At 39.0% G+C, this 24,492-nt stretch overlaps 1 protein-coding gene across 7 annotated transcripts in view; it reads left to right on the top strand.

The window, feature by feature from the left end:
* The window catches only part of MEIS2 (Meis homeobox 2), a 184,389-nt gene that overhangs the window by 4,221 nt on the left and 155,676 nt on the right, over window positions 1-24,492 (top strand). For 5 of the 7 annotated variants that reach the window (XM_050953912.1, XM_050953911.1, XM_050953915.1 and 2 more), the window contains 6 exons: window positions 908-1,140; window positions 2,581-2,722; window positions 3,258-3,308; window positions 4,074-4,124; window positions 4,966-5,115; window positions 15,183-15,297. In XM_050953912.1, coding sequence (XP_050809869.1) covers window positions 908-1,140; window positions 2,581-2,722; window positions 3,258-3,308; window positions 4,074-4,124; window positions 4,966-5,115; window positions 15,183-15,297 — 742 coding nt within the window. Of the gene's footprint in view, window positions 1-55; window positions 407-907; window positions 1,141-2,580; window positions 2,723-3,257; window positions 3,309-4,073; window positions 4,125-4,965; window positions 5,116-15,182; window positions 15,298-24,492 lie in introns of those variants that run through there. The other 2 variants (XM_050953914.1, XM_050953917.1) reach the window with 2 other exon arrangements.

Raw genomic sequence — 24,492 nt, forward strand, 5'->3', positions numbered from 1 at the left:
ACACTTACCTATATATAAATCCTCTCTTAAGAGGGGCCTGTCCGATTTGCTCTCCTCTGTTGCTGCTGATGATGGCGGCCAGTATTAAAAAATAGCAGCAAAAATTATTCACCAGCTTTGTGTGTGTGTGTGTGTGTGTGTGTGTGTGCGCGTCTCTCTCTCTCTCTCTCTGTCTCTGCAATTGTTCCACGCTTTTTTCCTCTCCAGCTTTTCCCCCAGCAGCGCGATTTCCCTGCTACTCTAGCAGCTCAGTAGCACGGGTTTCACAGGGGAAGGCTTGCTGCTGCTGCTGCTGCTGCTGCTGCCTGGGATATCTAAACATATATCTATACACACATATATTGCTGCTTGTTTTGTCTCTGACTTTGACAACGACAAGGGGAATTGCTACTAAATAATGTTTCTGGTAACTTTCAGATTATTTCCCCCCTCCCCCCATGCACCCTGCCTTCTCCCCAGTGTTCAGTTCTTTATTTAGTTCTTTGCTTTTGATTCTGTTTATTCATTTATTTCTGCTCTTTGCTTTCTAAATCAGAGTCACTCGAGTTTCTCCCTCATTTCCTTCCTTTTCATCCCAGTTTCCTTGTTAGGGTTTCTTCTTCCTTGATTGAAGCGGACCTCCCCCCCCCCGGTACCTCTTCCCCTCCTCACACGGCCCCCCTCCTTCCCCAACCCTTGATAGCCTCTGCTCTTTATTTTATTTTATTTCATTTTGTATAACTCTCCCTCCGTTGTGGCTGTTCCTGTTTGGTTTTGCTGTGTTGTGGTCTGTCTGGGTGCTTTACTCTCTTCTGACTTTTGTTGTTGTTGTTTGTTTTTTTTTGTTTTGTTTTTTCCTCCTCCTCTTCCTCCTCCTTCTTTTTCTTCTTCTTCTCTCCTTCTCTCTCTCCTGGCCCATTTTTGACAGTACGATGAGCTGCCCCATTACGGCGGGATGGACGGAGTAGGGGTGCCGGCTTCCATGTACGGAGACCCTCACGCTCCCCGGCCGATACCTCCGGTTCACCACCTGAACCATGGGCCGCCGCTACACGCCAGCCAGCACTATGGAGCCCATGCCCCGCACCCCAATGTCATGCCAGCCAGCATGGGATCGGCTGTCAACGACGCCTTGAAGCGGGACAAGGATGCGATCTACGGGTAGGTACATGCAGAGTGACCCTGGCGCCATAGCCCGGCTTGCGGCATGTGTGTTTTGGACGTGGGGAAGGAGGAAGAGGAGAGGAAGGGTGGGAGAGGGCTTCCATCTGTGGGCATCGGGCTGGCGAGGTTGAAGGGGGAACTGTTTAAAGTCTGCTTTGGAGAAAAAGACGTGGGAGACACGGCTCGTGAGGGTTTTAGGAGAGTCACAGACACAAATCACTGCTCTGGAGGGAGACCGGTAATGTGGCTTTTTATTAGTAGTAGTAATACCAATTAATAATAAATAATTTTTAGTCTGATGACATCGGAGGGACATAAAGTACCGATAGGAAATGTGCACCAGAAAATACACCCCTGTACGTGAAAGTTGTTTTTTTCTTTTTCTTTTTTCTCTCGGAGAGGCAGAAGTTAGGAGCTGAGACAGAGGGGGTGGATACCACAGCACTGGGTTTTAGCTGAAGCAGTGTTGTTCTGGTTGATCAAGGTGCCATAATAACACTCCTCTAGCACTGTAAATAAAGAGGTATTCAAATCGCGGAAGACAGAGTAATAACAGAGAGGCTCACTTCTGGCAGACAACTCTTTTTTGAAATGGAAAAAAAAATTGGAGGCAGTGAGTTGAGCTTCCCTGTTTAGAAAGAAAAAAACTAAAAATTAAAACCCCCAAACCAAAACAACAAAACCCTGTACCAATGCAATGCTTTGGGAGAATGACACAGGTTCCTTTCAGTGCAGTAAATTACCCCAAAAGAAGAGCTAGTAACCTCTATGACACAAGGAGGGCCCCCGATCAGAGCTACAAAGGGGGGAAAGTGGCAAACACACACTTACTACTTAACACAGAGATATATTTTTCATGATTACTCCAATTATGGGAAAATATTTCTAGAAGTGCTTCTCCCTCCCCCTCTCCAGCTCAGTTATCTAGACAGCTGGTATTTTACTTGGGTGTGCTTTCTAAGCCAGGAAATTTCACCACATTTTTGCTAGCAGTCTCCTTTAAAAATAATAAAGAAAAACCCCAACTACGAAGTAATGCAAACAGTTTGCGTAGCAGTGTTTCTCATTTTGGGTTCTAGCTTGGGGGTAGAGATGGGATTGTCCCGGTTTCATATTATTTAAAGTTGTGGCTAAAAGTGTAAGATTCACAGCTGAGCTACTGTAACGGGTGCGTACGTTTGTTTTGTTCGGTGTATAGGTTATTTTTGTCTCTGGTTTGTGGGATTTGAACAGTAGATGCGGTTTGGGATTTTACATTTTTAAAATATTTTTTGAAGTTTTCATTTGTATTTGCCCGGTTTGAAGGCGTAGTTGAGGGCTGCAGAGTGTAGTGTGTGTGTGTGTGTATATATATATATATATATATACTTGTTGATTAGAGCTCTTCTTTCTTGCCTCTTTCCCACCTCTCTTTCTTTGTGTGTCACTGCCCGGTAGGCACCCGTTGTTCCCCCTGTTAGCGCTGGTCTTTGAGAAGTGCGAGCTGGCGACCTGCACTCCCCGGGAGCCTGGTGTGGCCGGCGGGGATGTCTGCTCCTCGGACTCTTTCAACGAGGATATCGCGGTCTTCGCTAAACAGGTCCAGCACCTTTTCACAGCCCTACGATCTCGCTTCTCCCTCTACCCCCCACACAAACCACCTAGCACCGCACTTTCAAAGAGAGAGAGAGAGGCTCTAGTCTTTTGTTTCCACACTGGAACTGGGGTTTTTAGGGTGTGGAGTGGAAAATGTGTTCTGCCACCGATCCGAACTGGCCTCATCCGAAAAGAGACAGTTCCAGACTGTTGAAACTAGTTCACCCAACTCCTCGCTCGCCCAAACTCTCAGCCCCACCAACCCAGTCCCTGTGATCGAGTTCTTAGCCAGGCACACTCACCCAGAGAAATAAAAGAGATCAAAAAGGAGAGGGCTCCGAAAGGACAGAGGCACCGGGCTGGCTGCAGTTCAGACACTTTTCCACATAAATCGTTATTTCACGGAGCGTATTAATATTTTAACCTGGCCTGGGAGTATTTCGACTCGTTAGTTTGTCACATGTTTTTCCTTTATGTTATTCTCATACAGGGCTTTGAACCAGGGCTTCGATTTACACTGATTTTTCTTCTTCTCGCAGGTCCGCGCTGAAAAACCACTTTTTTCTTCAAACCCAGAGTTGGACAATTTGGTAAGGCTTCCACATTTGCCTTCCTGCCCACCCCTTTGCTATAGTTTGTGATGTTAATAACGGGCACCTTTCTAACACACGAAGGGATCACTGTGAGTGAGCAGGCTGGAGGCGGCCGAAAGTTACAGGTTCAGCCATCCAGGGTTTAGGACCTGGGAGGGGGAAAGCAGAAAGATTAAAAAAGTACATCCAAGAGGCTTCAAAGATCTTCACTTTTAAAGCGAACCAGGGCAAACTCTGAAGTCCCCACGCATTGCAAAGCTGTGTTTAAAGCCGCGGGAAGTGACAGTGAAGGAAATAACTGCTTAAGAAGAGAGAGCTGGAGATTTCTAGCGCAATTCTTTTGCTAATGCGGATGATTTCAATAGTAAAAGTGTCTAAATCCTCTTGTAAAGAAGATGCCAAACGATGCATTTTGAGCGTTTCCCCTTTTTTCTTTCTTTTGAGGTAGGAGTGTGTGTGTGCGTGTGTGTGTGTGTTTGGTTGGTTGCTGTGCGGACCCTCAGAAATAAGTGCCGGGGGAGAGGGAGGGGATTTTTCTAGATCCCAGTGAGACACTAATCACCGCTCTTAAAATAAATATGATAAAAATCAAGTGCTTAGGGTTAAAGTTGATCAAAATTGCTCAAGCGTGACGAACTAAAAACCTGGCTAATGAGTGTGCGTCCTGACAAGCCCTCTCTCTGCCCATTGGGGCTCGCAGCTCAGCACAGACCCCAGTGTGTCCTTCTCACAAATAACTCCTCGCTCAAAACTTTCTTTCAGATGATCCAAGCAATACAAGTACTAAGGTTTCATCTTTTGGAATTAGAAAAGGTAAGACCAAGAAACTGGGGACTGTGAATCCCATTCCCTCCCCCTCCCCCCATGATTTGTTGTAGACACTTATCAACATTGCCATAGAATATGGGGGAAACACAGTTTGATATTGTAACCTGGGCCCTAAGAGCCTGTGACTCTCGACAAACATGCTGAGCCCAACCCAGCATTTCTTTTTAATTGTTGTTTGAATAGAACCTTTAAAAATAGTTTAACTCCTTTACATTCACCCGACTCTTTCCTTAAATGGATGCGATTTCGCTGTCAGAATATTATTTTCAAAATGAAATAATCCCTGCTCTAATCCAGATCCCATCGCCATATTAACCTCAGTCAGCCTTAAATATTATGATTAAGCAGAAGGTGACGGGGGTAACTGTACTTTGAGATGAGACTGGGATCTTTTCAGAGCATAGGCGCACTTATTTATTTTTCCAAGTCCTGGAAATACACACATCTTTGCCCCGCTTCAAACAGATCCTATCACAAGTTCCCCGCTATACCTGGCTGGATTGAGTATGCTCCAGCGATATTGGCTAGGTCCAGTTTCCAGTGTTTTGATATTATCACCAAATCCGATTTTCCTCTATAGACTAGACTGAGCCCAGTCTCTCTCCCTCTCTCTCTCTCTCTCCTCTTTCTCTCTCTAACTTGTTGCTGCGGCCAGTCTCTAGAGAATAATATGTGCTGCAACAATTTCTCTATTGTTTCCTTGCCTTCAGCTATTATGCCCCTTAATTAGACTTACTCGTGGAATAGATCACAGAGTTTCTCTTGCTACAAAAAAAAAAAAAAAAAAGCTGCAATCCGATATTTTGCCTTCCTTTTTTTTTTCCAGGTCCACGAGTTGTGCGATAACTTTTGCCATAGGTACATTAGTTGTTTGAAAGGAAAAATGCCAATCGATCTAGTTATTGACGAAAGGGATGGCAGCTCCAAATCTGACCATGAAGAACTCTCAGGATCTTCCACAAATTTAGCCGACCATGTAAGTCCTCTTGATCCCTTTATAGCATTTTTAAAGACTCTAACCTGCTTAGGAGTCGCCTTTCTTTAGCCTGTGTAAGTCTCTCTCTGCCCCCTCCCCCATTTCCCTACGAGTTTTGAAGTTCTTCTTATAGTCGATTCTCTCCCCCCCCCACCCCTTCTCATTCTGTCTGTAGCATAGGGAGTTTGCTTATGATTTGTAAAGTTTCCCGATCTGGGCGACTTGCAGCGCTAGCAAATTGTCTGTTTGATGTGGTGATCGGTGCTTTTTCTGCTTTGCCAACCCTGTAATCAATGCAGCAATGCAAGAAAACAGAGTCGAGAAAGTTAGGGGGAAAGTTTGATGATTCCCTCTCCCCACCCGCCTTGTGCAGATGACAAGTGCTGAGAATTATTGTCAGTTTTACATTGCATTAAGAAAAAGGTTAACACATTGGAGTTTCCAATGCTTTTGCTTTATAGCAACTTATTGTCAGAATATGGACTTATTGCCAAGTGCCCGAAGCATCTTCATAATAAAAGACAGTAACCTTGATGAACCAATTATTAATAAAGTATTACATAAAGCTGGAGAGAATTATGATTGAGTAACCGTAGGTTAGTGGCTGATTTTAACACTTTAGTAGTTGGTGAGTTATTGTTATGTGTGTAGGACTAAACGTTGGTGCTCCTGATAAGGAGAGTGGCTTTTCTTCTGTGGCTTGTGTTTTGGTGCAGATCTTGTGATGCTTTAGAATGTGCATATATACAAATAAATAGACATTTACAGTGGGGAAAATGAAAGAAAAGGTTGCAGCTGGTAGCAGAGAAAAGGGAATGAAATAGCTATGGTTAAAAAGAGAGGGTGTGAACTATAGTTTATTTATAGGAATGCATCCCTGGGGAGAAAGGAGTTTACACAGTTTTAGGTTCAATTGAACTCATAATCTAAATGATACATCTAATATTTTAGCCGTTGAAATATTCATTTAACACCCAGTGTGTCTTAACCATACTCCGCACAGGCGCCTAGCTGTCTTTTCTTGTGTGGTAAGAAATGTAGATTTAAATTAATAGAGAATCGGGTTCCTATGAGCTTCTTTTTATATTTAAAAGATGTTGTCTGCATATTGAATAACCGTATTTGATCTGTATTGAAATCCATGGTAAGAAATAAAATAATATATTTTTTAAAAGTCTCTAACCCGGAGTGCTTAAAGTTCCAGGACAGTGAAAATGGTTTCTGTATTCCAGGCTTTAGCTTTCAATTCTTCATTTGTATTTGGTAAACCTTGAGGGGCTACATTCTTATGACAGTATGCATTTTAGACTTCTTATTTTCAAATAAAAATGTATGCAGCAGTTACTGAAAGTTTCTCTGCTTATCAGTTATCTCATCTGTAGATAATAGAGTCTATGAGGCATGACAGTAGTTTTAAAATATCTGTTTTATGGCATTCTCAACCCTAAATTTGTATGCACAAGCATTAAGGGACTAGTAGAAAAGAAATTTAAATGAGTGGCAACCTGAAAGATATAGGCTCATTCTGTATAATTCAGAGCAATACAAAAAACCTACATGGTTTTTTCCAGTACAGTTTCTTTACAAGAGTCTGTTTCAAGTGGAAGTGTAGAAATGGAGCACGCTGATGTTTATATTGAAGAGATTAGATAAACTAGCCTGTTTAGGGTTCTGGCAGATGGCGAATACTCAAGCCAATTTGCAGTGCTCTATTATAATATTTAAATTCACGCACAATGATAGGACAAGGTTGGAAGGGGTTAGCATTTTGATTATTTGATAACTATTATCTTCACTAAGAAGAATCTCCTGTTGTTTTTGTGGCCCAAACACCAAACTCAAGTAAATATGACAACCCATTTATCTTGCACCCTTTAGGGTTTACCACTTCATTGGGTATTATAATTTAAAGCTTTTTATTTCCTGGAGATTTGAGCTATAACATTTTTTACTTTAGCCCCCTGCTATTTGTTTTGAAAGGAAGCAATAATTTGTGCAACCAGAACACCAACTGGGAAATGAAGAGTTGTATCATAGTTACATTTTATTCATGCGTTTTGGGACATGTGTCTCCTTATTGGATTTTTTTTTAATGTTAACTTGTTTTCCCACCAAAACTTTGGAACTCTTCAATATCTATATACACACTTCACTGGGCTACATTAAGGAATGTTTATACTGCGCTGTTCTATATTAAGGAGTAATTCACTTCTGCTTCTAAAGAAAGAAAACCTTTTCTATTTGTTGGTATGCAAATACCAGAATAAAAATTGAAATGTTCTTTTGTGAGCATCTACCTAAGAAATGGAATAGTTCAAGCATGCAAATTTGTCCCGTTTTACTCTCCAGGTTATTTTGTCATTGGTTTGATATGCATATTTAATACATAACCCCAGGCTAGATCTCATTTGGTGAAAATTGGTGCAGGGGTGTTGATGATCCCCTTCAGAAGGACAGAGACAGCATGTTGTTTCCTCTGTTTTATCTGTTGGCCCACTGTTCTGATCCAAGGATCTTCCCCGTTTTATTTGCACATGAAATACTAGAAGCATTTCAGCTGATTGGCTATGAATAATGACAGCTGAAAAGAAGTGTAGTTTAATTTGTTGTGTGCCAAGGTTTCTCTTGTGGAGGTGACAGTTTGTGACAGCTGTTTGACACCCCCAAAATCCATACACCTCTCTTCTTATTAAGTGGTATCAAGCTACATTGTGTGTGTGTTTTATGAATATGTGTAGGGTGGTGGTGGTGATGGCAGCAGTATATTAGGTACTAATGCAGCTCTCAATATTATTCCTTTTGCCAGACTTGAAAATATAGCTAAAGGAAAGTAACTAAAAGAAATATGAGTCTACCCAGTATTTACAGTGTGACTTCTGAAAGTGGGATATTCAGATGCTGTATATTTCCTTTCTAGAAGTCTACTGCTGTGATATTTATACAACTTAATTGGTGGAGGGGGGTAAGGAGAGGAAATCATTGATCTCTGCAGAAGCAATACCTGTGCTGGAAAAGCAGGCAGTCTTATGCAGTCTTGTCATATGTGTTTGGTAATAAATGTACATATTGAATTTTATTTTAGTGTATTATTAACTGTTAATGTAATACAGTGAGTGTAAGTGGGGCAGGGACTTTGTAAATCAAATCCTGTAGTGCTAGTCACTGAAAAGCTGCAACTTTTGTTATTATTCTGCTATGTTTAGTAAATATAACAGCCCATAATTAGTGTTTAAAATTTTAACATCAAAATTTTTGTTATTGTTCTGAGATATTAAGTGTAGATGGAAAGAAGCTAATTACAGCCATGCCCTGCCTGCACCAGATCAGTTAAGAGGGTGTAGGAGGCGGGTGGGAAACCTGCCCAAACTGCAGTTCAAGTTGAGTTTCCCAGCTATGAAAATTTATCATTGTTCAACATAAACATGTAGGGCCCAATCCTGCATTCCACGCGCGCTAAACTCTCACTGAGGTTGATCATAAATCTTTTCTTAAAAAAAAAACAAAATTATCCCAGTTTGAAAACTCTATTGCACGTGGTATTGAACAATCATAAACTTTTTCAAAGTCTATAATATTTCTCTGCTTTGCTTTATTTACATTTTCTTTTGGGCATAGCTTTCACTGATACCATACAATTCTTCCCTGAGTCCAAATCTGAGTTAGGGCCTGATGCTGCTTCCATTGAAGTTAATGTCAAACGTCCCGCTGGCTTCCGTGGGAGCAGGAGCAGGGCCTTGGTCTGCTTGACATTTGTTGATATGCTGTAGTCAGTTGAAAATTGAAAATTCAGTTGAAACTGATCATTCATAAAATGGAGTTAAAAATAGATAGATAAAAACATAGCTATCTCTTTTTTATAAAATAATGTTTTCCAGATTAGAAATCTGATGCCCTAGAAGTAAGAGATAAATGATGGTTTGAATGTTAAACCTTTCTGTTGGCAGATCAGGATACATTAATTCTCATTATTTTGTATTTTTTTTAACATCAAGTTGTTTGATAGTATTCTAATACTCCTTTTAGAAAGGTTCGTGCTGAGCAACCTAAAGGTGTCTTGCAAATCAGAAAAATTAAAAATGGGGGTCTCCTGCATCTGTCACAGGTTGTATAGTCTTGCCCATTGGTAAGATTTCATTGTCAGCTGAGCAGTTAGCAAATTAGTAAGGGCCTGATACTGCATTCTCTATGCTCCCCAAAATCCCATGGACTTCAGCAGGAGTTGAAGGATCAGACCCTAAAGGTGTCCTTCTGGTTTGTCAAATGTCAGAAGGGAACCCTAGATAGTTATAGCAACAGTAATAAGGCAAACAGTTTTATATAACCAAGTTTCTTAGTATGTAGTTTAAGATTTGGAATGTTCTTTGTGATCTGCCACCATGTGTCATTGTGGGGGCTTCTAATACACTAAAGATTGTCAAATTTTTCTGGTTTTTGATTGCTGGTGCCTTTCCTAAGCATTTCAATACAAGTAAATTTAACTATTTTTATTTGATTAAACTTTATTGTGCTCCTCAAATCTGAGAGATGATAATGCATTTTATTTCTCACTGATGTTGGCATTTCTTCTTTGGTTTAGGTATTTATCTGATCCCAAGTTAGGTTGGAAAATTATATTTACAGTGGAGTTTTTTTTTTTTTTTTGCATGAGAATAATTTAAAAGTAGTGGTATCACTCCAGAAGAAGTGTTGCTAGATAGAATTAAAAATCTTGGCTGTTCAGGTCTTGGTTCTACATGTTTGATTCAAAGTAAAACTGATGACTACAAAAGTGCAAGGCGCCTACATATCGTTTAAGAATGATGCCACTTTCTAGGACTGTCAACTGTTCTTTCTGAAACTTCATTCAAATGCAAAGTCAGTGTGGTGAGACTGTCAAGATTTTTTAAAAAATAGTCATGTATGAAACTTGCATGTATGTATAAATAAGCAAATTACTTCTTTTCAATAGACCAAAATGCCTTGTTTTGTTTTACTTATGTAATGCTGATAGATAATGCAACGCTGCTTTTAAGTCTAGTCAGTAATATATTAAATACAGATCTGTGAGAAAGTAAGCCTCAGTGATACAGAGCTTTGACTTCACTGTATATATATCTATATATCTATATATATATCTATATATATATATCAAGCCAAATTAGAATTTTTCATGCTCCATTTATTTATTGAAAGTTTCTTTATATATGGTTATTATTGCCGTTCGCTATAGCAGTCTCTAAGACCTCATATCCTGAATTACATTATTATATCCTATATGGGTGTATATGAGGTTTTTGTCTGGCTCTGTATATTGTGTTTTAATATATGAGGGCATGCAGGGCCAAATTCTTGTTGTCTTAATCACATTAGTAGTTCCATTGAACTCAGAGGTGCTGCTTGTGTGAGTACGGTGAGCAGGACTTGGCTCATAGTCTCTGGGAAAGCAGTGCCATCATGACACTTGTTAAGGTCAGTTGCAAAGTTGATTTACAAGATGTTGAGTGAAATTAATTTTAAGTTATCTTAATTGCTAATCAGATGTGTAGCTGTTTTATTTACACACCATGGTTGTGTAGTTTCCACTGTTTTATTTGATAAGCAAAATACACGAGCCCAATCCTGCATTTATTGTCTGTCTAAAACTTCAGTTAAAGTCTGCGGGTGGACTCCTGCTGAGCTGACTGTACTCACAAGAGTATCATTTGAATTCAGTTGGCCTGATTTTGATTTTACTTGCACCATCATAAATCAGGAGTAACTTCACTGTGGTTAATTGAGTTATACCACCATAAAACCAGTGTGAGATCACAATCAGCTCCAGTGTGACTGCTTGTCAGACTTTGTTCAGTGGAAGTTTTGGGTGCACAAGGAATTCACAATCATCTGGCACTACATTTGCATTTACATAGCTGTCTTGCAAGAGTTAACCTACCAACCTTTGCCCTATAACAAGACAAGTGACCAGCACTGTGTCATATTAACAAACAGATGCCTGCATGCAATCCTGATTTAATAAATTATTGTTCTGGAGCAAATGTGCTTTGGAACATCTCTCCTTAAGAAATACTGTACTAGTTAAAAATGTGTACAGTTTCCACCAGATTTGCAACATCGACAAAAGAGTAACACATCAGATTTGCTTCGTATACCCAGAGACTCTTGTCCTTTCCATGCTCTTTTCTAGATTTAGCAAAATTCAATGATGGTGCTAAATCAATTTTTTTTTAACTTTCAAGGGAGAAAACACTGGCAAAATTGTGTTTTCTAGGGAAGGCTGTGTGTGTAAATGAGAAACAGTGGATAGCAGCAGAGTGATCTCCTGTGGCCCTGCTAGTACAAGCTTTCCCCATATTGTCTCCTGCTTTTATATTAATTACAACTTGCATTATCAGCTGCGAGTCTGTAGCCTGGCAAATAGAAAATACTGCCCCTGGAGACCTAGCTTCTTGTATCTATTTTCCATCTCCTTCTATTGTGCTCCACTCAGTATTCACTGCTTTTCTCCTGGTAACACTGCTCTTTAACACAATTAGGTAAGAGCAAGAAGAGCACCATATTTGACTCCCAATTATTAAAACTACTGGGAATAGATGCATGTGCACAGTCTGCCTTCTATGGTACACTGCTGTAGTTTAGTTCATGATTAAATACATGTGCATTTATGTTCTAGTGTATGTATGTGTATGTGTATATACATATATATAAAATCAGCAAACGGATTTTAATCACACCACTCTTTGATCTTCCTCTGCAAAGCACATTTTTAAAGCTAACAATATTATTCACAAATTGATAAGAAACCACATTAACAGTTTATATAGCAATTCTAACTATCTATAACTCTCTTTAGAGCAATACCGTGGGCCTGATCCAAAGCCCAATGAAGTCAGTGGAAAAACTGCCATTAACTTTAGTGGGCTTTTGGGGGAGGCTCTCTATATGCATAATACATTGTATTGATTAGTTCCATCAGAGTAATTCTCTTAACACGTATATTTGGGTACCAATTTTGCTTCAGTATTTATAAAATTACTGCAAATGACTGGGAATGTGGCCAGGAAGATTTTCTTCAGGGATGCAAAGTTGGAACTTGTCTATAAAAAAAAAGTAAAAAGTTGGATTACACGCACACACATAACTTAATCAAAAGAAAAATAGTGGTGCCTCATGATCCACCCTTATGGTTACTGATCACAGTTTTTATAATACAAAAGAGTAGTTAATTTCCCTGTGCTTAACATATTCTTTGCATTCTCTGATTGCAACTTGTAAATAAGCACTTTATTATTTTTATCTCTCCACAAAATGCTGCCAAATCCTTTTCCTCAAGAAACCCCTGTCACAAGAAATACACTGAGTTCCAAATCAATACAGTCTGTCTTTCTAAAACTCGGTCTACAAACTGAGGTCAAGCACAACTTGGACTGGTATAGACAGCTAGGGTTTTCAGCTGCGGGAAGTCTGATTCGGTGATGCTTTCCAAATCATTACATTTTTGGAACAGAAGACTTGTCCAGCTTTTGAAATATTGTATGATAGGTTTTGGATGACATTTGCCTTAAAACATAGCTGAGATGTTACTGGTTAATTATTGTAATTTTCATATATATGGTAAGGAGCTTTAACAGCAACCAGCTTAAGAGAGCCTGCAGTGTATAAAATTAACATAACTTGCTGTGTTCTCTGAAAAGTTTAGCCTAGGTGAACATGTTGCAATTATTATTTTCTAAAAGAAGGTTCCAGCCTGATGTTGTTAGAGGGCTATACTCATGCTATGCTATTGTTTCTTTCCTTTTTCATGTATTTCTTCTAGCTCTTTATCTGATTACCATCCGGCGAACAGCTGACGCTAAGAGGCTGCAGAGGGCTGAAGAGCTCCTGTCTGCTGTTTGCCTTCAGCTTGAAGCTATTTGAGTGGTTTCCTAACTCAGAGATAAAAAGAGGAGCTCATAGGCACAACTCTTATTTTAATCCAGGCTGCAAAGAAACTTGCTCAGTCTTTGCATTTTATTTCTGTCTGAACTTTCTCCCCCAATTCATTTTCAGTCATAGTCTATATTTTAATAACATCTGAGCTGCTTCGACTCTTTAGACTCTTCATCTTTCTTTTTGTTTTCATTTTCACCTGACTTTGCGACATGATGGTAACGTACTTTTTATTATGGTTTTTGGGGTGGCGATAATTAGCTTTTGGTGGATTTAGTTGGTACAACAGTCTCAACAAACATATAATACTACCGTGTAATCAGTAATTTTTGATAGTCTTTGTTGCAGTTCTATATTAGAGAAAGTATGTGAGTTAGTTCAATAGCGTTTGTATCCTAAATCCTATCAGCCATGCTGACGGGTTATGGCTGTTGTGGCTCCTGGGACAAATCCTGCCTGATTTACTCATTCGTGTAGTCCAATTGATTTAAGTGGGACTGTTTGTATACATAAGGCAAGCAGGATTTGGCTCCCTGTTAGTCTTTGGTTACTTAGGGTCGGATCCAAAGCCTGTTGAAGTCAATGGAAGTCATTTAATTGACTGCAGTGGGCTTTGAATCAGTCCCGTAAAGTTTGGTTGGGTTTGGAGAAAAATATTATCGGGCTGTTCCACTATATATTGCTGTAATGCGTGTGGTATCAATCAGTTTTGGGAAATTACCTAGACAGGATTCATTGTATATACTGGGCCTGTTTCTGATCACATGTACACTGGTGTTACTCAGGGTAACTCCACTGATTTTATTTGATTTACTTCTGATTTGCATTGGTGTCAGTGAGGTCAGAGTCAGGCTGTATATGCATCAGCATACATCATTCACAGTTCACAGTATTTACTGATGTTGTAGCAGTTTAGGGTGTGCATTATTTTCTCAACAAAGATTTTTTATTTTTTAAAACTTTTCTTGTCTGAAAGTGTTAGAATGTGCTTAATCTAAGTTGTCACATACAGGTGACAAGTAATGCAGGTCCAGCCCCAAGTCTGATCTGTTTCATGTGTTCTTGTTCTCCTTTTTTGCCAGAGGAAATTCCATCTCTTGCCTGCCTTCATGTGGTGCTGATAAAGCTCTTCCTGTACAGTAGAATTCCTGTTTTCCTTTAAGCAACAGCAGGGTATTGGGAATGATCAGGAAAGGGGAGGAGGACCAGGAGGAGACTACACTCAACAAAGTAGCACTGAACTGTAACTTTCAGTTTTCCTCATTTATCCTTTTAAATAGGAGTTCTTCACTCTAGAAAAACCAATACTCAATAAATTAAAAGCTATCATGAGTTATGTGACTGAAGTACAGTAGTAGAAGTCTTAGCCAAGTATTGTCAAACTTCATATGTCTGTCTTCTACATTCTTTTTTATTGTATTTTATGTGTATTAATGTAGAAAGAATTACATAAAATCACCATATATATTATTTTATATAATCACCTGGTGATTATGCTTGACAGTTCTCGTAAGTGAACTGTTAAAGAGCGATACATCTAGAAAGTCTTTAAAAATGTGTCATGTTGAAGAAAAAAATTCTTTACTAGTATATAATGTGTTTCATAGGGAGCTTATTTTTCCCACAGCTCTGCGTTTGCTTGACGTATTTCCAAAATTCAAACTGGTGGCGGAGAGAGGGGTGTGAGGATATGCTCCCCTCCCATCCACTTTTTACTTTACCTTTTAAAATACTTTAAAAAAAAATCCCCCTCACCTAACCAGATGTGGCAAAAATGGGAGAAAATGTGGCACTACACCCACTCCAGTTTGAGCTTCAAGTATTAGAGAAAAAAACACATCAACTCATCTGCAAATAGTTCATCAGGAAATACTAAAACTTTTGGCAGAAGTGTTTTAGTGCTCTACTATTAAAACAATGAGTCCCAGATAGCTGTTGGAAGAGTAAAAATCGGTCCTTTATTTTACCAAATAAATCTTTGTATGTCCTCCGCTTCTAACTGCTGAAGACATATTACATTGTACAAAGAGTATCAGTATTCGGCATGTTTCACAAATGCTAATGTGTATACTTTCCCTCCCTCCCCCTCTGTTTTCTTTCTGTTCCTCATTTGCTATTGGAATGGGAACTGTGGAAAAAATTCCTTGGCATTCTGACACCAGAACCCTTCATCTTGGAGAGACCACGATGATGCAACCTCAACGCATTCAGCAGGCACACCGGGGCCCTCCAGTGGGGGCCATGCTTCCCAGAGTGGAGACAACAGCAGTGAGCAAGGTAAAAGGTCAAACTTTTTCCCTGTGCAAAGTAGGCATGACTAAAATAACTTTGGCTTTTTTTATGATATCAGTACATCTGCCTTAGTGTAAACATGGAGTGGCAGGCTTGCAGTGTAATCAGCTGTAACTTAGGGAGACACTATTTCCTTTTCTTAACCTACTTAGCTGCATTTTATTATTATTTCAAAGTGAAATATCTAATCTTCAAACAAGCTTTGTAATAACAATTGATTAGTTCTGCCAATTCCTTTACAAATTTGGTTATCTGCAGTTTATTTTTGAGTGGTGTAAGTAAATATAATGACAGACATACTCTCCAGCTGTGATGCAGTAGTTTGTACTGGACTGTAAACAGAGAATTTAACTTGTAATATTAGCCATAAAAGGACTCCTATAGCAAGCCATAAATCTGTTACATCATATAAAGAAGATGAAGAAGTCAATTGTGACTGAAAAAAATCTTGTGCAGTGTTTGCCTGTACAATATGTTTTCTGAAAACATGAATTTTGAATGCTTGATAGAGGCAGACTCAGGCTGCAAAATTCAAGTCCAGAACTAGATTTTGAAAACCCCTGACTCTCCAAAGTTCAGGAAGGCCGATTCTCCACAGCTTTGCACCTTGTTCAGCCATTTCTGCCTGTGCCAAGTGGGTGTCAAACACTGCCATTCGGACTGGGTAGCATGTTACACCTGCTTTGCACTCACTTGGCACAGGTGTAAATGACTATGCAAGGTGCAAGGCAGTGGAGAGTCAGGCCCCAGGTGTTCAGAAATTGAGTTTTGGTGGAATCTCTTGTATAGGTGAGGCTCACTGTGATTTTTGGATTTTGATCTGGATTCACATTTTAAACATTCCCTAGGTTCAGTGTGGTAGTACCAGTTTCTCTTTGGTATATTGAACTGGGTTCCTCTCCTGTCGTTATAGATTATTTGTACAGGGTGTATTTAGATTATTGCTGCTAGAAAGTGGAAGAGGATATGATAAAGGGCTTGTTCTTACTCCCATTTGAGTCATTCAAAATCTTTTAATTAACTTCAGTGGGAGTTGGATCAGGCCTTAAGTCAATGGGAGTCATTCCATTGACTTTAACTAGATTTGGACCAGGCCTGTAATGAACTATAACAGCCACAGCAACTAATGACAAGGAGGGCTTTAATTATAAAGCACTAGGTCAGTGAAACCTCTAGTAATTAACTAGCAAACGTTATGGTTTATAGATATAGATATAATCAATATGGATTTCTTGTCACTAAAATGATGATGATTTAGTGGAATATTTATTTATTTTTAAAGTGCCCATCCCTGTGGCATTTGGGAGTATGACATAACTTAAATACGTCAATGCATTATTCTAAACTGTCCATCTCAAGCAGGACACATAGGCCCCATACCTTTATCCACTCCCTAATCCCAACAACCATAAATAATTCAGCAATGATCCCTCATCAAACAATGCTTGACCACAAAGACATGTCTTGTACTGCAGCTTGGAGGACAGAAAATTTGAGCTCTGGTTGATAGCCAGCAGGAGTGAGTTCTGTGGTCATGGGATCCTGCACCTGAATACCCAACTGCTAATCTCCAGGCATGTAAAACTAGGGGCTGTCAGCAAATACTCCTAGGCTGACCTCAGTTTGAAGCACAGGCAGAAGTCAACCCTAAGGTAGCCAGATATAAGAGCTATCATTCTAAGTTATGGTCTGTGGTATTGTATGCTCACAAATATATGATACTTATTTAGGCATCCAGTGGGCTCCTGTGTAGGAACCAATTTAATCACCTGAGTGTTGCCTGGTGTGCTAGGAAAAAAATATACCTAAAGTGCTTCCCTATCTACCTGGTATGTTTCCTTTTGAAGTGCCAATCTACAAATTGAATGTCAGGACTCCAACTAGCTTCTAGCACTTGAAAGATAAACACTCCTGTAATGTTTAGGTAAAGCTCCCATTGAAGACTATGGCCTAAAATTCCCATTGAAGACTATGGCCACCCCTCCCCCATTCTCCCAGGGAAATTACAAGAGGGTACCTATTGGAAGAAAATTCTGCAAGAATCCCCTTGTTGAATTTTCCTTGGATTGTTCCATTGGAGGGGCAGGATTGGCCCCATAACTATTGAACAGGCAGTGGTTCTATCCCCAAGCCACATGGATCCCCAGAATCTGAAAGAGGCTGCAGCCATCTGTGAGGAGAATCTGTGCCTCTCCTCCAGGTCTGGGACCCGCTTGTCTGACCCTTGCTGGCTCTCTGATCATTTGGCTCCACTGAAACTGCATTGCCAAGGCTCTCCTTTGCTGCTGCCTCTGGGGCACCACTCCTCCAATGGGGTTTCTCTGGGATGGAAGAGTTCATGAAAGAGTTAATGCAGCCTCAGATTGCATTAATATCCCAATGGCTTTTCCACCAGTGTCAGGTGGGGTGGCAGAGGTAAGTGATCCACATTGCTCCTTCTCAGTCTTGCCTCTTCACCTCCTACTCTTTCCTGGCCCTTCCTTTCCTGATCCTCCTACTCATTCCCCTGACCCACCCATTCTCAGTTCCAGCTCTCACCCTTAAGGGAAGGTCAGTGAGATCTGGTGATGGGTGGATGCTGCCATTGATGTTGTTGACCCTCTGTGAGGATAAGGTAGATCCACACAAAGGGCTCCTCCCATGATGTTGTGACTGGAAAGCATTAAGCCTTATGGGAGTTTTGCCTGTTTAAGGAGTGCAGTATCTGACGCAGAATGCCATAGCACAGCAACTGCCCATTCAGCATCAAAAGGGTTAATGTAGGGGAAGTTTGAAATTAGTTAAAATATTTTGGCACTGAAAGAGTTACAAAAAGGACCTTTGGGCAGTGAATGATGAAATATTATCCTAATTTTATTAGTGGTGAGTGTCTGTGTTGTTTTTAGCATGTCACCTCAGCTGTACAAGGGGAAGCTACACTATATGCTGTATTGATCATCTAACAAACATAACTACTAGTGACCTGTAATCTACCAAGCATTTATTGACTTTAGCCTGGTTCAGATTCACAGACCCAGGTCAATGTCACAAAATACTATTGCAGCGAATAGTAAATAATGTAGTAAATATAATCAGCTTTTTTCTCTCCAGTGAAAGGGAGAAAGGGTTAAATACATCTAATAATAAAAATAAAACATTCAAAACATTTTACAAAGGAGGGGGTAAAAGGAGAAGCTGATTTAATGGTCTAATGAGGCCATCTTCCAGAGACTTGTTTTGTGTAAGGCTTGCTTTGACCTTTCGCTTTGCTCAGGAGCCCAACGCTTCATTTTTCACATTCTTGCAATTACGTTAACGCTTCAAGCATTTCTGACTCCAAGTCAGCTAGCAACACCAGGCATAACTCAACACTGTGAGTTTTTCTCCTCTCTGTAGATTCATTAACAGGTCACTGGGGTCCCAACTGAAATTTAAAACTGACTGGTTCTGTTGGGTTAGTTGAGTTATGGCAAGGGAGACGGCAGGAAAGGGGCTGAGAGAAGGGGAGGAGAGATAGAAGACCCTAGGGTTTTTGGCAGGGAATATATCTGTAAAACCCTAAGCAGCACATTAAAAGGTGTGTGAAGCTTTAGCATCCAGCCATTTCGTTGATGATGGAGGGGGAGGGAAATCTGTAAGTCTTTTGGGGGGCTACATTTTCCTTATTCTTTGCAAAATAAACTAAAATGTGCCTTTGCATACATAATGTCCAAATTATTGCTTTAAAATGCTAGCAACTTCTACTATTCTGTATTGGTTTATGCCATGGTGATGGATATGTCACCCACAGACTTTAATTCTTATTTAATCTCTTTATGGGATATTTCAAATAATGAATATGGCAGATTATGCATGAAAAGCAGGAAATCAATCTTTTTTAAGGTTTAAAAACATGTGGTCTACAGGAAACCACTGGAGAATAGTGTTAGTTTCATATTTTATGATACCAGTATTGTATACCTGGTTTGTCACATTTTTAGTTTTTTAAGTCAATGGGCCCAATCCTTAGAAGTGTTAAGCACCCACAAGCAGGCCTGTTGAGAGAAATTTGGGGCCCCGGTGCCTCATGTTCACTGGGTCCCCCAACTCCTCCTATTTCACTTTCTTTATGCAGACATTACAGACATATATGGACATATTTATACAGATGTTCAGCACCTCTCAGTATCAGACTCACAGGGTAAACTTGTGCATAAGTTACAATCCAAAAGCAGGAAGCTTGTTCTGCAGTGTATAGCAGCAAACTTAACAAGATGGGATCAAATCCTGCTTGGTTTACTCATGTGAGTAGTTCCACTGGCACTGGATCTATGTGTGTGAGTAAGGTGAGCAGGCTTTGGCCAACTGTAGAGAGGATCTGAGCACCATTTGTTCAGAAAATATCTTAAATAGTCTTTCAACATTTTTCTGTGGTAGTTCGATGTTTTGTCCTACTAATTTGCCCACACTAGCTTTCTGTGGGAAAGATTAATTATCTGCTTCAGGGCAAAGTCAACACAGATATTGACTGAAATCACACATGCTTATCCTAGGTTATATCTTTGGGTTGATGCATATTGGAAAAGCTAGTCCGGGTGAGCTTCTTGTTCATTGTGTAATACGTTATGATATATGAATTTGGAAACACCATTAGTTGGTAAGTCAGAAAAGGCCTTTCTTGATATTGAAACTATACTAACACAGTAAGCATATGTAAAATGAGTCTGCTTTGAAACCAAATTGTAATAGATCCAGAAAGAAGGAGGAGTTGTATTAAATAATGCAATGTGTTCATACACAGTATGCAACTGAATTTTCATACCCAAACTTTGCTATTACAAAACAACATGCATATATGATTTTTTTCCTCATTATTCTTTTACATATCATGTCTAGATATGCATGCATTGGATTGCATGCATATCTTCTTCTTATATCTTCAGAACTTCTCATCTTAACACCTTAAAGAGTGAAGATAAAGTTTTATTGGTGAAAAATTATCATTTTGTTGCTAGAAAGTAAACTCCAGGTTCTGTTGTGAAAAAGCAAGCTTCCTAATAAATAATGTTTTACTGGAGATGCATCATTTCTAAAGGCACTATTTTCCTGAAGGTAAACTATGTGAACTATGAACAATTCTTAAAGAACAATGATTTTTTTCAGTTGAGGAAGATACAGGAAGAAAGTAGCTCTTATTAATTCATCTTTTCCTTTCAAGTTTTTGGGGCCTGTCCTTGTGTTGATGGGTATGAGTAATTCCCATTAATGGTGATGGGAGTTACACATGTGCATTGACAGGAGAATAGACCCCTCAGTGTTTAGAGCACATGAAATTTACATTTTTCCCCATTGCTGTAATTGAGATGTTGACAAATTGGAGAATATTGATGAGCCTTTGTTTTAAGTATTTCTTGCCAAGTTTGTTTTATTTTTCATGGCTTGAACAATAGTGTGGGTTCAGCAGCAATGAATAATAAGGATAGAGTAAAGATAACATTGTATTTCAATATTTTGATGTGCCAATATGAAATAAATTGTCTTAGGCAACTGGAATATGCTGTTTTAATCATTAGCTATGCATGAGAGAAAAATTGATGTTGACATCTTTGCTGTAAAATCGTTGTAATGGGGCCTTCCTTACAATTCATTTTTGTAAAATTCATTTTGTACATTTTGCAGCAATTGAACAATCCCTGCACTGTGAATAGGCTGAATTCCCAGAAATACTGAGACAGTTGGCCCAGTAACTGCTGAGCTCACACTGCACACCACATGCACATTAACCGTACTGCTGCCAGAAACAGTTTAGCTAAATATATTAACATATTAGTATCCACCCATCTTTCTTTTCTTTTATTCGATTGTGTGAACAAGTACATCTTTTTTTTACCATTTATGTCCCTACCTGTCAACCAGTCAATGGGGCTAGAATTTCATAGTAAATCTCTTTTATTTATTGTACAGTTTTCTAGTCATTATACTGGTGAAAACTGCAGATCCCCACCTTTTATTGAATTTAAAGCTTAGAGGTGAGTGAGCTCTTAAAATATTATAATACATTTTAAGACTTACATCTTACTCTCTTAGTTTCCAACCCACATAGTTATATGCAAAAATGTTTTTTTCCCTACAAATATACAAGTTATTAGATAACATTTACTATGTGTTCTAAATATGTTGTGTTGGAGTTTCAAATGCAGCTTAGGAAAACTCTGTCAATGGAATGTTTTCATAGTGGCAGGAATCTCTTTAAAATGCCCCTAGATACAATATGACAGATGCCATCTGGAATAATCTTTTGCTAGTTGTTTTTAACTTTTATTTTTACTACAGCTAAGTTCATCCCAAACTGGTCACTTACTGTTAATGGTAAACACAGTGAACTTCTTTTCTCCCTTCTCTACACGAAAGCTCAAAAGAAAATAACTAAATAACATTGTTGAAGAGATTGCTAATGGTGGGATATTTACTTTTGCCTTTATCATTTTGGTTATGTTTTGCTTTTTTCAAACGCAGAGAGTAAGATTTCCCTTAACATCTTTCCCACCCTCACACCTTCTGCCAGATCTAACCGAGCCCCCCTCAAAATGTTAGCTATTATTTTATTTGCCAAATTATAAAAGTATCTGTCTGTTACAATATTAATGTTTTCATAATTCAACACTCTCAAACATGCAGCATTAAGTGCAAGTGTTTAAATGCCTTCCTGTGTTGTTACAGTCTGACTAATTTCTTCCTATATATGTTAACTTATTTGAAAGATCTAGTGTTGGAATCTCTGGATTTTTTTTTTAACTTAGTCGTGTAAAGGGATGTCTCCTGATGCCTGTTAGAGTTTAATTTAGAGTAGTAATTAAACTTGAATACTGCCTCATAAACAAAAGATAAACAATAAACCAGCCACATTCCCTGCTGTTTCATAGCTTTCTTTCCCAGATGTTTTAGCCTGATAATTTTTACACAGTGAACTACCTAGCATGGCGTGCTGTGGACAGAGGTCAAAGACTAGTTCTGTGTAATAGATTTTTTAAAAACTTTTTTTTAACAAAATGCTAGAGGATTTTTCTTCATCTAGCTGATTACATTCTGAGATACTGAAGGACACTTATAATTGATTTTGTAATTTCCTTTCCCCTCCACTTGTTTAACAAGGCCCTGCTGATTTAAAAATCCTAATTTTATTATCAGTGACCTAGTGAGCTTTTAAAATTATTATTAAGGTATTTTAACAATTAATTCTATTTCACTAAACAAAAGGAGAGAGCAAGAGGGAAAGAGTGGGAGAAGATATTCCTTTAAATGCTGCAGTTGATCCTAAGCAACTAAAGAAATGTTGACAATAGAACATTTTTTTTCCCAAACCAACCCTCAGGCTACTGGAGCTTGTGTGTCCATTTCTGGACCATTCCACTGTCAGCCATGATCTTTCTAATTGTCAGGTACTAGTAGGCCATTCGAATGCAGAAGCCATGTTATTTTCACTGGGTGGGGTAATTACTGAAAGCTGAGAATAGCTGCACTAAAGACAGAGGGATACTTTCATGATCCCATTAGCATAAGAGTGGGTAAATTATTCATGCCAAGTGAGGATTCTATGGGGAAAAGTATAGTTAATGCACATAGTTTTTAAATGTATCCCTTTCTGCTCTGAGACTAAATTCTTGTTGGATTCAGTTCTCAGACATTTACGGGAAAGCTCTAGTGGCATGTTAGACGCAGTTCATCTCTCTCTGTTTGCAGCGCTCTCAATAGAGACCATCTGGCAAAAATCCAAAAGGTGATTAAACAAAATGATCAGCTCTTGTTGCTGTGTTACATGTCCAATACTCTGGATTAAAAAACATGACCCACGACATTAAAGTCATTTTTTTTCTTTTCCCTATAAGAATTCAGATGGTCCACAAATGTCTATGCCATCTTTGTGTCCTTATGGCCCATAATCATGAACAGGTTGTGCAAATGGCTCTTTCTGTAGCACGGTCTGTTCCAGCAGCATAGAAAAATTTTCTATTAATTGGGTCAGTCTAATGTTCATAATGACATAGGGAAAAATTACTAAAATGTATTCTTTAGTAGACATAAAAATGTGTGCTTTCTGCCATGAGAGGGTTGAAATCTGACAACAGGTTCATGTGATTGATTAATTTTCTTGTGACTGAAGAAATTCAAAGCATGACATTGTCATCTGCTGAAAATAGTATACAGCTCCTTATAACCAAACAAAAAGGGGGGGGGGAAATGAACTGTGGTTTAACAGCACAATCAGGGATGAATTTACAGTGCCATTCAGAAGAGTACTCCCTTATCATAAACAAGCTGATAATCACACTGAATCTAACTCCCAATTAGCTCTTCCTTCCCTCACAGAGATCAGCGTACATGTCCTCCTTAAGCCGTGATATGTTGCTATTGAGTCAGACAGAACATTTATATACCTTATGTCATATTCAGAATTTAAGGATTAACACTATATATTACCAGGAAACCTAGCTCATCAGCAAGGTAATTTTCAAACCAATCACTTAGATGACTGAGTTAAGGTAAAAATGCCAAGACTGTGAATAGGGGACATATGTATCTTATCTTTTGGGGGTTGCACCAAATGCCAAGTAGTAGTGTAAATTCAACAGAAAGCAGACACTGTTGGAAAGTAATTAAAGAAATATTGAAATGAAATCTACTATATGAGTGAAATATTTGTAGAACTACTTTGTTGTTTCATTCATAACAATTTGCATGGACCTGAACAGTGATTTTTTAAAAGGTACTTTCAGGGGTGGGTGAGGGGTGGGGAAAGATGTTGAAGTACAAGTTGAAATACACAGGATATAGGACCTACTGCTGAAATATTCAATTATATAATTAGATATAGCCTGTCTTTTAGAACCAAGAATATTTATAATCTGAAATCATTTGGCTGATTAAAGAAGGGAGCGCTTCAAGAAAAGAAGAAAGACGATGCTAACGAAACAAATAAATCAAATTCTGCTTTTAAAAGCTAAGAAGATCTAGCAAGGCTGTCAGCTCCCCTTACTATATAAGGTGAAAGCAATAGGTAAAAGATACAGACGTGTCTAGAGTGCTCAGGGAGGGGAAGTGAGGCTCCCCTAGAGTCAGTGCAATGTGGCAGATGAAAGGGACCCATATAGCCTTGGGGGTCTTACGGCTATTACAGGGCAACTCATGCTCTGTTATCATGCTGATTTTCAATTGATTTTTGGC

This window comes from Gopherus flavomarginatus, chromosome 5 (assembly GCF_025201925.1).
Source record: "Gopherus flavomarginatus isolate rGopFla2 chromosome 5, rGopFla2.mat.asm, whole genome shotgun sequence".
NCBI classification, from domain to species: Eukaryota; Metazoa; Chordata; order Testudines; family Testudinidae; genus Gopherus; species Gopherus flavomarginatus.